This window comes from Penaeus vannamei, chromosome 38 (assembly GCF_042767895.1).
Source record: "Penaeus vannamei isolate JL-2024 chromosome 38, ASM4276789v1, whole genome shotgun sequence".
In the NCBI taxonomy this organism is placed as follows: Eukaryota; Metazoa; Arthropoda; class Malacostraca; order Decapoda; family Penaeidae; genus Penaeus; species Penaeus vannamei.
The window spans coordinates 26,220,304-26,235,303 of NC_091586.1; the positions used below are offsets into that span (position 1 = coordinate 26,220,304).

Consider the following 15,000-nt stretch of genomic DNA (forward strand, 5'->3'; position numbering starts at 1 on the left):
TCCTATTCTTCCTTCCATCTTCGCCCTCCTCCCTTTCTTTTCTTCTGTTCTTCCTACTCCTCACTACCTCTCCTCGTTCTCTATCTTACCTCTTACTGTTTCTCTTTGTCTTCGCTATCTCCTTTCCTTTCTTCTTTATTTTCTCCCTTTTCAACTCAACCTTTCTCAGTCTTTTTCCACTTCCTTCTTTCCTCTCTTTCTGGTTTTCCTGTTTTCTCTCTCTGTCTCTGTCTCTCTCTGTCTCTCTCTGTCTCTCTCTGTCTCTCTCTGTCTCTCTCTCTCTCTCTCTCTCTCTCTCTCTCTCTCTCTCTCTCTCTCTCTCTCTCTCTCTCTCTCTCACTATCTCTCACTCTCACTCTCTCTCTCTCTAACTATCTCCTAATCTCTCTCTCCTTTTCCTTTTCTACTATTACCCACTTGTATTATTTTTATCATATGATTTCATGAAGTCTTTTTTTTATAAAGCTTTTGATTGTTCTTAGTATAATTATCTATATTATTGCTTTTATAACTCTTTTTGCTCTTGTTATTGTTACAATTACTATTATTTACAAATACTAGTTCAGTTGAAATAAAAAGATCATAATGATAGCTATTTTCCTCTTCTTCCCTTGCTCACTCTCTCTCTCTTTCTCTCTTCCTCTCCCTCTCCTTCTCCCCCTCTCTTTCTCTCTTTGTCTCTCTCTCTCTTTCTCTCTCTCTCTCTCTCTCTCTCTCTCTCTCTCTCTCTCTCTCTCTCTCTCTCTCTCTCTCTCTCTCTCTCTCTCTCTCTCTCTCTCTCTCTCTCTCGCTCTCCACCTTTCCTCACTTCTTTATTTCTTATTCGCTTCAGTCTATTCTTCACAACCTCTTCCCTGTCTCTTGATTTTTTCTTTCTTTGTCCTCATTCTTTTACTCTCTCTGTCTTTCTCTTTTCTTCTTTCTAGTTCTCTCTTTCTCTCATTCTTCTCTGCTTCCCCAACTGTTCATTATTCCTCTGTCTCTCCTTTTCCAGTTTTCTCTTGTCTCTCATTTCCTTCCTTCCACTCTCTATCCTTTTCTTTCCTCTACCTCACTTCTTCCTCCCTTCTCTCCATCTCTCTATTTTTCCGAATCCCTCCTCCCCCCTGTTTCTTCCATTTCTTTTTTTCTATTTTTATCTTTATTCCCTGCTCTCATTTTCCTTCCTTACATCTTTTATTTTCCTCTTTCTCCTTATCTCTTCTCTTCATTTTCTCTCTCTTCCTTCATTTCTATTCCTTTTCTGACATTCTCTTCTTTTCTCTTTTCTTCTTCCTTTTTTCCCCCATCACTCTTTTCTCTGCCTCCCATTCATTTTCTTTCCCCTTCTCTTTTTCCATTCTTCTTTCTCTTTCATACTTCTTTTTTCTCCCATTCCTTTTTCCCTCTTCATTCTTTTCTCCTACTTTCTGTCCTTCGTCTGTATTCCTTTTTCCTCATTCTTTTGCGTGTCTCCTCCACTCTTCGTTCCTCCCTTCACTCTTTCCTCTCTCTCCATTCCTGTTAATTTCTCTTTATCCCTTCTTTTCTTTTCCATTCTTTCCTCTTCCTTCCTAGTTCTCAGCTCTTCCTTATTTCCTCCTTACTGTAATGCCCATCCCCCATTTCATCCTCCCTTTCGCTTCCATTTCCATCCTCATTCCCATCAACATGGCGGTTAACACAAGCTTCTTCCTCCCGCAGACATGACCGCCCTTCATCGCGCTGCCTCGGAGGGACATGTTTCTGTGTTGGAATTCCTGGTGGCGGAGGACTGCGACCTCAATGCCAGAGACAAGGAGAGTAAGGCGACAGGAGCGACATTTCTCTTATTACTGTTATTATTGATTGTACTGTTATTATTTTTTTAGTCAGGGTTATTCTTTGTCATTTTCATAGATAGTAATAATTGTAATAATAATGATAGTAATGATGATGATGATAATAATAATAGTAGTAATAATGATAATAATAATGATAATAATTGAATGATGATAACAAGAAAAAAATAGAAAACAGAAACATAAGGAAGAATAAAAGATAGAAAATAAAAGATAGATTAAAACAGATTACACAAATAAAGCAACAAAACAATAAAAATATGAAAATAAATGAAGTAGCAAAAGAAGAAAGATGATGATAAAAGAAAATCGAACAATAATAATAATAATGGTAAAAACGCTTTGGTAAGGCAACAGGAGCGACACTTCTTTTCTTACAATTATTGTTATATTGTTTTTATCAATATTATTATTCCTTATCATTAAAATAGTAATGACAATAATAGTAAAAAAATCATAGTAAGGATAACAATAATATCAATATAATTATCATTATTATTAATGATTTTAATATTTCTATTGTTATAATTATTCTTATTGTTATTATCATTATCATTGTTATCACTATTATTATTATCATTGTTGCAATTATCAGCGTCGGTTAGTTTCTTTGTCTGTTGGTTTGTTTGTCGGTTAACAGGATAACTCAAAAAGTTATGGAGAGATTTTTATTGATTGATTGATTTTATTGATTGATATATTACCAGAGATTTGTCTTGACCAAATTTATATGCCATTCTTATCCTCCCAGTGCCCCTCTCCTATTCCTATTCTTCCTTCCATCTTTGCCCTCTTTTCCCTTTCTTTTCTTCTTTACTTCCTACTCCTCAGTACCTCTCCTCCTCTTCCTTTTTCTCTTTCTCTCCGCTATCTCCTTTCCTTTCTTTTTCATTTTCTCCCTTTCAACTCGACTTTTCTCACTCTTTTTCCTCTTCCTTCTTTCTTCTCTTTCTGTTCTTTTTCTCTCTCTCTCTCTCTCCTTTTCCTTTTCCACTATTACCTACTTGCATTATTTTTATCATATGATTTTATGAACAGTCTATTTTATAAAAAAAAGATAATAATTCTTAGTATAATTATCTATATTATTGCTTTTATAACTCTTGTTGCTCTTGTTATTGTTACAATTACTATTATATACAAATACTAGTTAAGTTGAAATAAAAAGATCATAATGATAGCTATTTTCCTCTTCTTCCCTTACTCTCTCTCTCTCTCCCTCTCCCTCTCTCCCTCTCCCTCTCTCTCTCTCTCTCTCTCTCTCTCTCTCTCTCTCTCTCTCTCTCTCTCACTCTCTCTCTCACTTTCTCTCTCACTCTCTCTCTCTCTCTCTCTCTCTCTCTCTCTCTCTCTCTCTCTCTCTCTCTCTCTCTCTCTCTCTCTCTCTCTCTCTCTCTCTCTCTCTCTCTCTCTCTCTCTCTCTCTCTCTCTCTCTCAACCTTTTTAATTTCTTACTCGCTTCTTCACTCTATTCTTGATCTTCCTCTTCCCTGTCTCTCGATTTTTTCTTTCTTTGTCCTCATTCTTTTATTCTTTCTGTCTTTCTCTTTTCTTCTTTGTAATCCTCTCTTTCTCTCATTCGTCTCTGCTTCTCCAACTCTCCATTATTCCTCTGTCTCTCCTTTCCCGGCTTTTTTATGTCTCTCATTTCCTTCCTTCCACTCTCTATCCTCTTCTCTCCTCTACCTCACTTCTTCCTCCCTTCTCTCTCCTGTACTTTTTTCTTTCACCTTCCCTCACTTTCTCCCCCCCTCCCTACTATCTCCAGTTTAACTCTTTCCTTTCTTTACTTTTCTTATCCACTTTCTCTCCATCTCCCTATTCTTTCAAATCCCTCCCCCCCCCTGTTTCTTCCATTTCTTTTTTTCTATTTTTATCTTTCTCTATTCCCCACTCTCATTTTCCTTCCTTACATCTTTTCTCTATCCTCTTTCTTCTTATCACTTCTCTTTTTTCTCTCTCTTCCTTCATTCATCTCTCTATTCCTTTTCTGGCATTCTCTTCTTTTTTCTTTTCTTCTTCCCTTTTTCCCCCCATCAACTTTTTTCTCTGCCTCCCATTCATTTTCTTTCCCCTTCATTTTTTCCATTCTTCTTTCTCTTCCATACTCCTATTTTCTCCCATTCCTTTTTCCCTCTTCATTCTTCTCTCCTACTTTCTCCTCTTCTTTATTCCTTTTTCCTCATTCTTCTCCGTGTCTCCTCCACTCTTCGTTCCTCCCTTCACTCTTTCCTCTCTCTCCATTCCCTCCCACTCACTGTTATTCTCTCTTTATCCTTTCTTTCCTTTTCCATTCTTTCCTTTTCTTTCCTAGTTCTCAGATCTTCCTTATTTCCTCCTTACTATAGTGCCCATCCCGCATTTCATCCTTCCTTTCGCTTCCATTTCCATCCTCATTCCCATCACCCACCAACACGGCGGTTAACACAAGCTTCTTCCTCCCGCAGACTGGACCGCCCTTCATTGGGCTGCCTTGGAGGGACACCTTCCTGTGGTGGAATTCCTGGTGGCGGAGGACTGTGACCTCAACGCCAGAACCAAGATTGGTAAGGCAACATCTTTTTAGTCATTATTATTATTATTTGTCATTTTATAGGGAGTAATAATTGAAATGATAATAGTAATAATAATAATAATAATAATAATAATGATAATAATAATAATAATAATGGAATGTTAAAGATAATAATAAAAGAAATAGAAAATGGAAACAACAAGAAGAATAAAAGTTAGAAAATGAAAGAAATAAACTAAAACAGAATAAAACAAATAAAACAACAAAACAATAAGAATATGAAAATAATAGATGAAGTAGTAAAATAATAGAAAGAAGGTAATTAAAGAAGAAAATCGAACAATAATAATGATAATGATAAAGAAAAAAACGCTTCGATAAGGCAACAGGAGCGACACTTCTTTCCTTACAGTTGTTATTGGTTATATTGTTGATTTTATCAACATTATTATTCTTTATGCTTATCATTAAAATAGTAATGATAATGATAATGAAAGTAGATATGATAATGAGGATGATATCAGTATCATCATTATGATTAACATTATTAATTATTTTTATTATTTCTGTTATTATTATTATTATTATTATTATTATTATTATTATTATTATTATCCTTATCATTATTGGCACTATTATTGTTATCAATGTTGCAATTATTAGCGTCGGTTAGTTTCTATGTCCATTGGTTTCCTTGTCGGTTAACAGGATAACTCAAAAAGTTATGGATAGATTTTTATTGATTGATTGATTTTATTTATTGATTTATTACCAGAGGTTTGTCTCGGCCAAATTTAGATGCCATTAGATGCTGACGGCGACCCGGATCATGATTCGGATCAAGTATTTTTTTCTTTCTTTCTTTCTTTCTTTCTTTTTTTTTGATGATTGCACTAATTACCCCTTTTGCCTTGACAAAAGGGGTAACTAGTATTATTATTGTCAGTGCCTTAATTATCTGCCTTGGTGGAGGTATGCTCTCTGAGTGCTAGTTATTATTATTATTGTTGTTTTATTGTTGTTGCTATTGCTGTTGTTATCATTATTATTATAAGTATCATTATTATTATTACCATTATTAGAATGATAACCATAATCACAATTAAAATTAGTACTATTATTATGTTTATCATTATTATTATCATCATCATTTTTATTCCTATTATCGCCCTTGATATTACCCATGTTATCATTACCAATATTTGTCATCATCATTATGATGATGATGTGGAGGAGGACTGTTGTTGTTGATGTTACTTTCGGTTCTGCTTATATTTATAATAACAGATCCTGGTTCAGTTTCCTCTTCCTCTTTTCTTTTTCTCCACTCTCTCTTCTTTGTTTGTCTTCTTCCTCCTTCCCTAATTCTTTTTCTCTCTTCTATCTTTTCCTCTTTCTCATCTCAGTCTCTTGCTTCATCATTTCTCTGTCCTCTTCTTTCTATCTTCTTCTCTTCCTCCTTTTCTTCTCTCCCATCTTCCCTCTCTTTCTCTCTCCTCTTTCTTCCCTTTATCCCTTTTTTCTCTCTTCCTCATATCCTCTTTCTCTCATCTTCCTTTCCCCCAGTCTCTCCTCTTCCGTTTTCATAGTTCTTCCTCCACCCCCTCTCTCTTCTTTCTCTCTCTCTCTCCTCCTTCTTTATCTCCTCTCCCTCTTTTTTTCTTTCTTTCTGTTACCTTCCTTTCTTTTTCCTCATCTTCCATTTTCTCTTCCTTCATTCCTCTCTTATCCCTCTTTTCCTTGCACATTCTCCTTTTCCAATTTCCCCCCTCCTCTTACTCCTTTCCTCTCTCTCGTATTTTATTCATTTCCACTGTCATAGTTTCTCTTTTCCACTCTCTGTAATAATGATAGTAATGATGATGATGATAATAATAGTAACAGAAATAATAACAATAATAATGATAATAAAATAATAAGTATAATAATGGAATGATGATAACAAGAAAAAAATAGAAAACAGAAACAAATGGAAGAATAAAAGATAGAAAATAAAAGATAAACTAAAACAGATTACACAAATAAAACAACAAAACAATAAAAATATGAAAATAGATGAAGTAGCAAAAGAAGAAAGATGATAATGAAGGAAAATCGAACAATAATGGTAAAAACGCTATGGTAAGGCAACAGGAGCGACACTTCTTTTCTTACAATTATTGATTATATTGTTTTTATCAATATTATTATTCCTTATCATTAAAATAGTAATGATAATAATAGTGAAAAACTCAAAATAACGATAACAATATTATCAATATAATTATCATTATTATTAATGATTTTAATATTTCTATTGTTATAATTATTCTTATTGTTATTATCATTATCATTGTTATCACTATTATTATTATCATTGTTGCAATTATCAGCGTCGGTTAGTTTCTTTGTCTGTTGGTTTGTTTGTCGGTTAACAGGATAACTCAAAAAGTTATGGAGAGATTTTTATTGATTGATTGATTTTATTGATTGATTTAATACTAGAGGTTTGTCTTGGCCAAATTTATATGCCATTCTTCTCCTCCCAATGCCCCTCTCCTATTCCTATTCTTCCTTGCATCTTCGCCCTCTTCTCCCTTTCTTTTCTTCTTTACTTCCTACTCCTCACTATCTCACCTCCTCGTTCTCTTTCTTACCTCTTCCTTTTTCTCTCTGTCTCCGCTATCTCCTTTCCTTTCTTTTTCATTTTCTCCCTCTCAACTCCACCTTTCTCATTCTTTTTCCTCTTCCTTCTTTCCTCTCTTTCTGTTCTTCTCTCTCTCTCTCTCTCTCTCCTTTTCCTTTTCCACTATTACCCACTTGCATTATTTTTATCAGATGATTTTATGGGTTTTTTTATAGAGATTTTAATTATTCTTAGTATAATTATCTATATTATTGCTTTTATAATTCTTGTTGCTCTTGTTATTGTTACCATTACTATTATTTACAAATACTAGTTCAGTTGAAATAAAAAGATCATAATGATAGCTATTTTCCTCTTCTTCCCTTACTCTCTCTCTCTCTCTCTCTCTCTCTCTCTCTCTCTCTCTCTCTCTCTCTCTCTCTCTCTCTCTCTCTCTCTCTCTCTCTCCACCTTTTCTTACTTCTTTATTTCTTATTCGCTTCTTCACTCTATTCTTTAGCTTCCTCTTCCCTGGCTCTCGGTTTTTTCTTTCTTTGTCCTCATTCTTTTACTCTTTCTGTCTTTCTTTTTTCTTCTTTGTAATCCTCTCTTTCTCTTATTCGTCTCTGCTGCCCCAACTCTCCATTATTCCTCTGTCTCTCCTTTCCCGGATTTCTCGTGTCTCTCATTTCCTTCATTCCACTCTCTATCCTCTTCTTTCCTCTACCTCACTTCTTCCTCCCTTCTCTCTCCTGTACTTTTCTCTCTCACCTTCCCCCACTTTCTCCCCCCCCACCTTACTATCTCCGGTTTAACTCTCTCCTCTTTCATTACTTTTCTTATCCACATTCTCTCCTTCTCTCTATTCTTCCGAAACTTTCCCCCCTCTATTTCTTCCATTTCTTTTTTTCTATTTTTATCATTCTCTATTCCCCGCTCTCATTTCCTTCCTTACATCTTTTCTCTATCCTCTTATTCTTTATCTCTTCTTTTCTTTCTCTCTCTCTTCCTGAATGTCTATTCCTTTTCTGACATTCTCTTCTTTTCTCTTCTCTTCCTCCTTTTTTTCCCCACCACTCTTTCCTCTACCTCCCATTCATTTTCTTTCCCCTTCTCTTTTTCCATTCTTCTTTCTTTTTCATACTACTTGTTTCTCTCAGTTCCTTTTCCCTCTTCATTCTTCTCTCTTACTTTCTGCTCTTCCTCTTTATTCCTTTTTCCTCATTCTTCTCCGTATCTCCTCAGCTCTTTGTTCCTCGTTTCTGTCTTTCCTCTGTCTCCATTCCCTCCCTCTCACTGTTATTCTCTCTTTATCCCTTCTTTCCTTTCCCATTCTTTCCTTTTCTTTCCTAGTTCTCAGCTCTTCCTTATTTCCTCCTTACTGTAATGCCCATCCTCCATTTCATCCTCCCTTTCGCTTCCATTTCCATCCTCATTCCCATCACCCACCAACATGACGGTTGACACAAGCCTCTTCCTCCTGCAGACTGGACCGCTCTTCATTGGGCTGCCTGGAAGGGACACGTTTCTGTGTTGGAATTCCTGGCAGCGAACGGTGGCAACCCCAACGCCAGAAGCAATGAGGGTAAGGCGACAGGAGCGACATTTCCTTTATTACTGTTATAATTGATTGTATTGTTTTTATCTTTTTAGTCAATGTTATTATTCATTGTCATTTGTTTTTTTGTCATTTTGTCATTTGTCATTTTAAAAAAATTCTTTGTCATTTGTCATTTTCATAGAATGTAATAATTGTAATAATAATGATAGTAATGATAATGATGATTAAAAAATGATAAGGGAATAATAAAGATAATAAAAAATAGAAAAAGACACACGAATAAAAGTTTAAAGAATGAAACAAACTAAAACAGAATAAAACAAAGGAAACAACAAAGTGATAAAAATATGACAATGGTAAATGAAAGAACAAAAGAAGAAAAATGAAGATAAACGATAAAATAGAACAATAATAATAATGACAGTTATTGGTAATATTATTGATGTTTTTTAATCAATACAATTTTATATCATTATCATTAAAATGATAATGATAATAATAGTGAAAATAAATGCTATAATAAAGGTAATAATATCAATAATATCATTATCATTATTATTGTTATAATTATTACATTTTTGTCTGTTGTTGGTGTTATTATAATAATTATTATTATTATCATTGTTGTCATGCTTACTGTTGTTATTGTTACAATTATTATTATTATAATCATTATCAATATTGTTTTATCAATATAATAGAATTAAAATCCTCCTCATCCCTTGAGACACACAAGCAGTTCAATTTTAAAAGGTTTTTATTTCCATTTAATTTTACGATTCGTGGAACCATGCAATGTCTCGAGAGGAAATATTCTCTCCAGAAAATGGACTAATTGGCACCTTTTGCCATGCTCCCACTCTAGTTGGGAAAGAAAAAGTGGTTTGCATGCCAGTATTTTTCATAATGAGGGCAACGCGTGACTGTTCTCACATCCGGTGATGTTTATGAAAACTAGTGTTTTGAGCTTTTGTATTCTGTGTTTTGACGTCATTTGTGTGTCTTAGTCAAAGCGCGCGTTGTTGGCGGAAGTTGCCAATTAGTCAGTTTCCCGGAGGCGATATTTGTTCTCGAGATATATTATGCTTGACAAAATCGCCAAATGATCTGAGTGTGTGTAGTTGTTGTTTAAACGATATTCGAACAGTTAGTCCCAAGATTAATTCATAACCATATGCTGCAAACAAAAAATCTATAATTTTTTGTCTGAAGGATTACAGTAACCTTAAAGCAGTCATGTTTTACGGTAAAGAGCATGTCATCTGGAACTCTTAAGATAGAAATGGAAAACAATTTAGTTTTTGAAACATTTACAGTGATTGAATGGCTTTAAACGCCTTTGAAAACTTTGGATATCCTTGATAAATCTTTCTTGAAATAAGGAAATCTGTGTGTGCATATACATATACATATACACACACACACACACACACACACACACACACACACACACAAACACACAAACACACACACACACACACATATATATATATATATATATATATATATATATATATATATATATATATATATATATATATATATATATATATATATATATATATAAATATATATTTTATATATATATATATATATATATATATATATATATATATATATATATATATAGATAGATAGATAGATATATATATATTATATATATATATATATATATATATATATATATATATATATATATATATATATACATATATATAATATATATATAATGAATATATATATATATATATATATATATATATATATATATATATATATACATATATATGTATGTATGTATGTATACACAGAGAGAGAAAAAAGTTTTAGTTTAATTCCATTCATTAAATGGATAATCTTTGCTGTGACCTAATTTAATCTAACCTAACCTGTGTGCAAGGAATGGCCAGGGTTGCCATCCACTGGCAACGTGCGGGATCGAATGCAGGTCAGCAAAAGTGCTAAAAGAGAAGAGAGAGAGAGAGAGAGAGAGAGAGAGAGAGAGAGAGAGAGAGAGAGAGAGAGAGAGAGAGAGAGAGAGAGAGAGAGAGAGAAGGGGGTAGGGGAGAGAGAGAGAGAGAAGAAGAAAATGGCAGGTGGAACGAGGAGGAGCAAGAGAGACACGCGTGGCAAGGCGTGGCAAGGCAACATCGCTAATAAAGGAATCGAGGCTCCACGAATCCGGTTCCGCGGGTCTTGTCGCTGCGTCGTTGTGCAGGGAATCTTTTTATTGAAGTTTCCCCGAAAGGAACGCGCAGCCAGGCTAACCGCGTGTTCGGAACTGTTGTTATCGTCTTCCATGGCTTTCCTTTTAGTTTTATTTATCGTTGCTATTATTAATATTATGATGATGACAATTATCATTATGATGATGATAATGAAGATGATGATTATGATGATAATCAAGATGATGATGATTATGATGATGATGATTATGATGATAATGATTATTATCATTATAAGGATGAATATAGTTATTGTTATTATTACTGTTATGATTATAATAATTTTCATTATTTTTATTGTTATTATTTTCATTTTTATTATTATTATTATTATTATTATTATTATTATTATTGTTATTATTATTATTACTGCTTTTTATGCATTTCCTATGTCTCCTTTCCCTCCCTCTTAGTGCGAGTCTCTCTTTCTCCTTTTCTTTTTCTTCTTTCTTCCTTCCTTGTTCTCTCCTCGTTCTTCCCATCCCCATTTCTAGCCTCAGGAAGGATGCCCTTACACCATGATAGTAACAATGAAGACAATAATAACAATGAAGTAATGATGATAGTAATAATGATAACGATGAAGACAATGAAAAAAAGCAAACAGAAAACCAATAAAGAATAAATGAAAGATTAAAACAATAATAAGAAAGTAAAAAAGAAAAAAAAAACAATAACAAATCAAAAATATAAGAATGGAAAATATAAACAATTGACGAATAAAGAATATAATGTTGAAATAAAATATAGAATCAGTATGAGAGTAGATACATGCATAAGAAATTAAAAATAAAGTAATAAAACATTAAATTAGTAGATTGAAAAAAAGTTATGAAAATATAAAGTAATTAAAAAATAAGAAATAAAAACATGATGTAATAAAAGATATAATAAGATAATACAAGAATGAAACAAGAAAAAAAAAAATCATAAAAGCATACATCAGTATTATTAGTTTTTCGTTATAAATGGTGGTTAATAATAATATATGACACTGATATCAGTTGACTAAGTGTTCCAGCCATCATATATTTCCCTAATTATTTTCTTGTAATTATCACTACAGTTAGTTTATGCCACTTCACTTCGTTTTGTCTGACTGATTTTCCCTCTGGCTTCGCGTGTATTATTATCACTTATATCCATTCTCATTTTCATTGTATTCTATTATCATTATTGTCATTGCTATTTTCATGAACAGTTCAACATTATCTTCGACATTATTGTGATGATAGTCAACATTACTTTCATTTTTGTGTCTGCTCCTGTTATTATTATTATTAGTTTTAGTAGCGGTAGTTGTATTTTTATCATCATCATGTTATTATTTGTTTATTATTATTATCATCATCATCATTATCTATCATCATGACAATATTTATTTATTATTATCATAGTAATTAATATGATTATCACTATCATTGTTATTATTATCACTATTGTTATTATTATTGTTGTTGCTGTTGCCGTCATTATTTTTTAAATTAATACTATTGTTATCATGATTACATATATATATATATATATATATATATATATATATATATATATATATATATATATATATATATATATGTATATATATATATATATATATATATATATATATATATATATATATATATATATATATATATATATATATACATATATATATATATATGTATATATGTATGTATATATATATATATATATATATATATATATATATATATATTTACGTATATATATATTTATATGTATATATATATGTATATATATATATATATATATATATATATATATAAACATATATATATATATATATATATATATATATATATATATATACGTGTGTGTTTATATATATATATATATATATATATATGTATATATATACATGATATATGTATGTATGTATGCATGTATGTATATGTGTATGGCTTTCCTTATAATGTATATGTATATGTGTATATATACATATACATATATATATATATATATATATATATATATATATATATATATATATATATATATATATATATATATATGTATATATATGTTAAGATATTACTTATTATTATCATTATTAGCATGATAGCTGTTATCATTATTAGTGTTATTATTATTATTCGCATTATCATTATTAATGACGTTATTATCTATATATTTCTACAATTATTATGATTCTCCTTATCATCATTGCTGTTCTTATTATTATATTATCAACATTATCATTAATGTCAAGGCACTAATCGCCTCTTCAACTCTTCCACTTACAGGGTCAACACCAATGCACATCGCAGCACGCCGTGGACATTGGGGGACACTGGAAGCTCTCGCGGCGAGCGGGGCCGACGTGGACCCCGTTGACAAATTGGGCAACACGCCTCTCCATGACGCAGCTTCAAGTGGGAAGCTCCTGGCGGTGGGCACCCTGATTGGCCTTGGGGCATCCACCAGCATGAAGAATAAGGCCAGGAAGACTCCGCAGAACCTGTTGGGGACAACGTCTGCTGGCAGAACCTTCTCCATGGTAAGGAAAGCCGCCATGGTCTTTGTTTTCACTGCCATGCTTTGTGCCCCACTGCTGGTGTCAGGCTGGGCGCCGTGGTCGCTGGCTGCCCTCAGTGTTGTTTATTAGTCGAGAACTGAAACTAATGCTCCTTTTAAATTATTTGATACTTTATATATAGTCAACTAAACCGAGTTACTTTTCAGGCGAAGGAAAGTGCTGCGGAGGAGAAGGAGAGGAGGAAGATGCAGGTCAGTCATGTGAGGATATGCAGAGCACTCAAAAAAGTAAAAGAGAGAGAGAGAGAGAAAGATCATGAAATTAAATACAATAATAAAAATTAAAGGTGAATTATATTGTGTAGATTACGAATAACTGATCACTCTGACCCGCTTTTCGAGGAGCAGGAGAAGGAGGCGAAGGAGAAGTATGACTCGAAAGTGGCAAAGGCGGCCAACCTGCAGAAGAAGTTTGACTCAAAAGTGGTGGAGGCAGCCAACCTGCAGAAGATGTACGACCTGAAAGTGGCGGAGGCGGCCTACCTGCAGAAGAAGTACGACTCAAAAGTGGCGGAGGCGGCCAACCTGCAGAAGAAGTACGACTCGAAAGTGGCGGTGGCGGCCAACCTGCAGAAGTATGTCTCGAAAGAGGGGGAGGCGGCCAACCTGCAGAAATACTACTCGAAAGAGGCGGAGGCAGCCAACCTGCAGAAGAAATACGACTTGAAAGTGTCGGAGGCGTCCTACCTGCAGAAGAAGTATGACTCGAAAGTGGCGGAGGCGGCCTACCTGCAGAAGGAAAACGGAAAGTTCAAGAAGGACCTAGAGGAAAAGGAAAAGGAAATCAAATTGATAAAGGTACGTACAAGAAGCAGAGAGAGAGAGGAGGGGAGAGAAGTGAGAAGAGAATCAAGAAGTAAGGAAAAAATGAGAAAAGAAAATAGAGGTGAATGATAGCAGGGAAGCCAGGGAGAACATGGGAGTGGGGAAATAAGTAGGAAAATATGACAAGACACATTTCTGAAACTTTCAGAACAAACTTGAGGAGAAGGAGGAGATGAAGAAGTACGACTCGAAAGGGACGGAGGCGGCCAACCTGCAGAAGAAATATGAGTCAAAAGAAGCGGAGGCGGCCAACCTGCAGAAGAAGTACGACTTGAAAGAGGCGGAGGCGGCCAACCTGCAGAAGAAGTATGACTCAAAAGTGGCGGAGGCGGCCAACCTGCAGAAGAAGTACGACTCGAAAGAGGTGGAGGTGGCCTACCTGCAGAAGAAGTACGACTCAAAAGGGGTGGAGGCGGCCAACCTGCAGAAGAAGTACGACTCGAAAGAGGTGGAGGTGGCCTACCTGCAGAAGTACGACTCGAAAGAGGTGGAGGCGGCCAACCTGCAGAAGAAGTACGACTTGAAAGTGTCAGAGGCGGCCTACCTGCAGAAGAAGTACGACTCGAAAGTGGCGGAGGCGGCCATCCTGCAGAAGAAGTATGACTCGAAAGTGACAGAGGCGGCCAACCTGCAGAAGTACTACTCGAAAGAGGCGGAGGCGGCCAACCTGCAGAAGTACGACTCGAAAGAGGCGGAGGCAGCCAGCCTGCAGAAGAAGTACGACTCGAAAGTGGCGGAGGCGAGCAACCTGCAGAAGGAAAACGGAAAGTTCAAGAAGGACCTAGAGGAAAAGGAAAAGGAAATCAAATTGATAAAGGTACGTACAAGAAGCAGAGAGAGAGAGGAGGGGAGAGAAGCGAGAAGAGAATAAAAAAGTAGGGAAAAAATGAGAA

General features: G+C 34.4%; 1 protein-coding gene across 1 annotated transcript in view; it reads left to right on the forward strand.

Moving 5' to 3' along the window:
• Positions 1 to 15,000, forward strand: part of LOC113809406 (ankyrin repeat domain-containing protein 6) — a gene marked incomplete at its 5' end in the record, with an annotated part of 24,490 nt that overhangs the window by 327 nt on the left and 9,163 nt on the right. Inside the window, 7 exon segments of the mRNA XM_070115681.1 lie at positions 1,684 to 1,782; positions 4,268 to 4,366; positions 8,427 to 8,525; positions 12,991 to 13,244; positions 13,430 to 13,474; positions 13,631 to 14,080; positions 14,256 to 14,924. Coding sequence (XP_069971782.1) covers positions 1,684 to 1,782; positions 4,268 to 4,366; positions 8,427 to 8,525; positions 12,991 to 13,244; positions 13,430 to 13,474; positions 13,631 to 14,080; positions 14,256 to 14,924 — 1,715 coding nt within the window.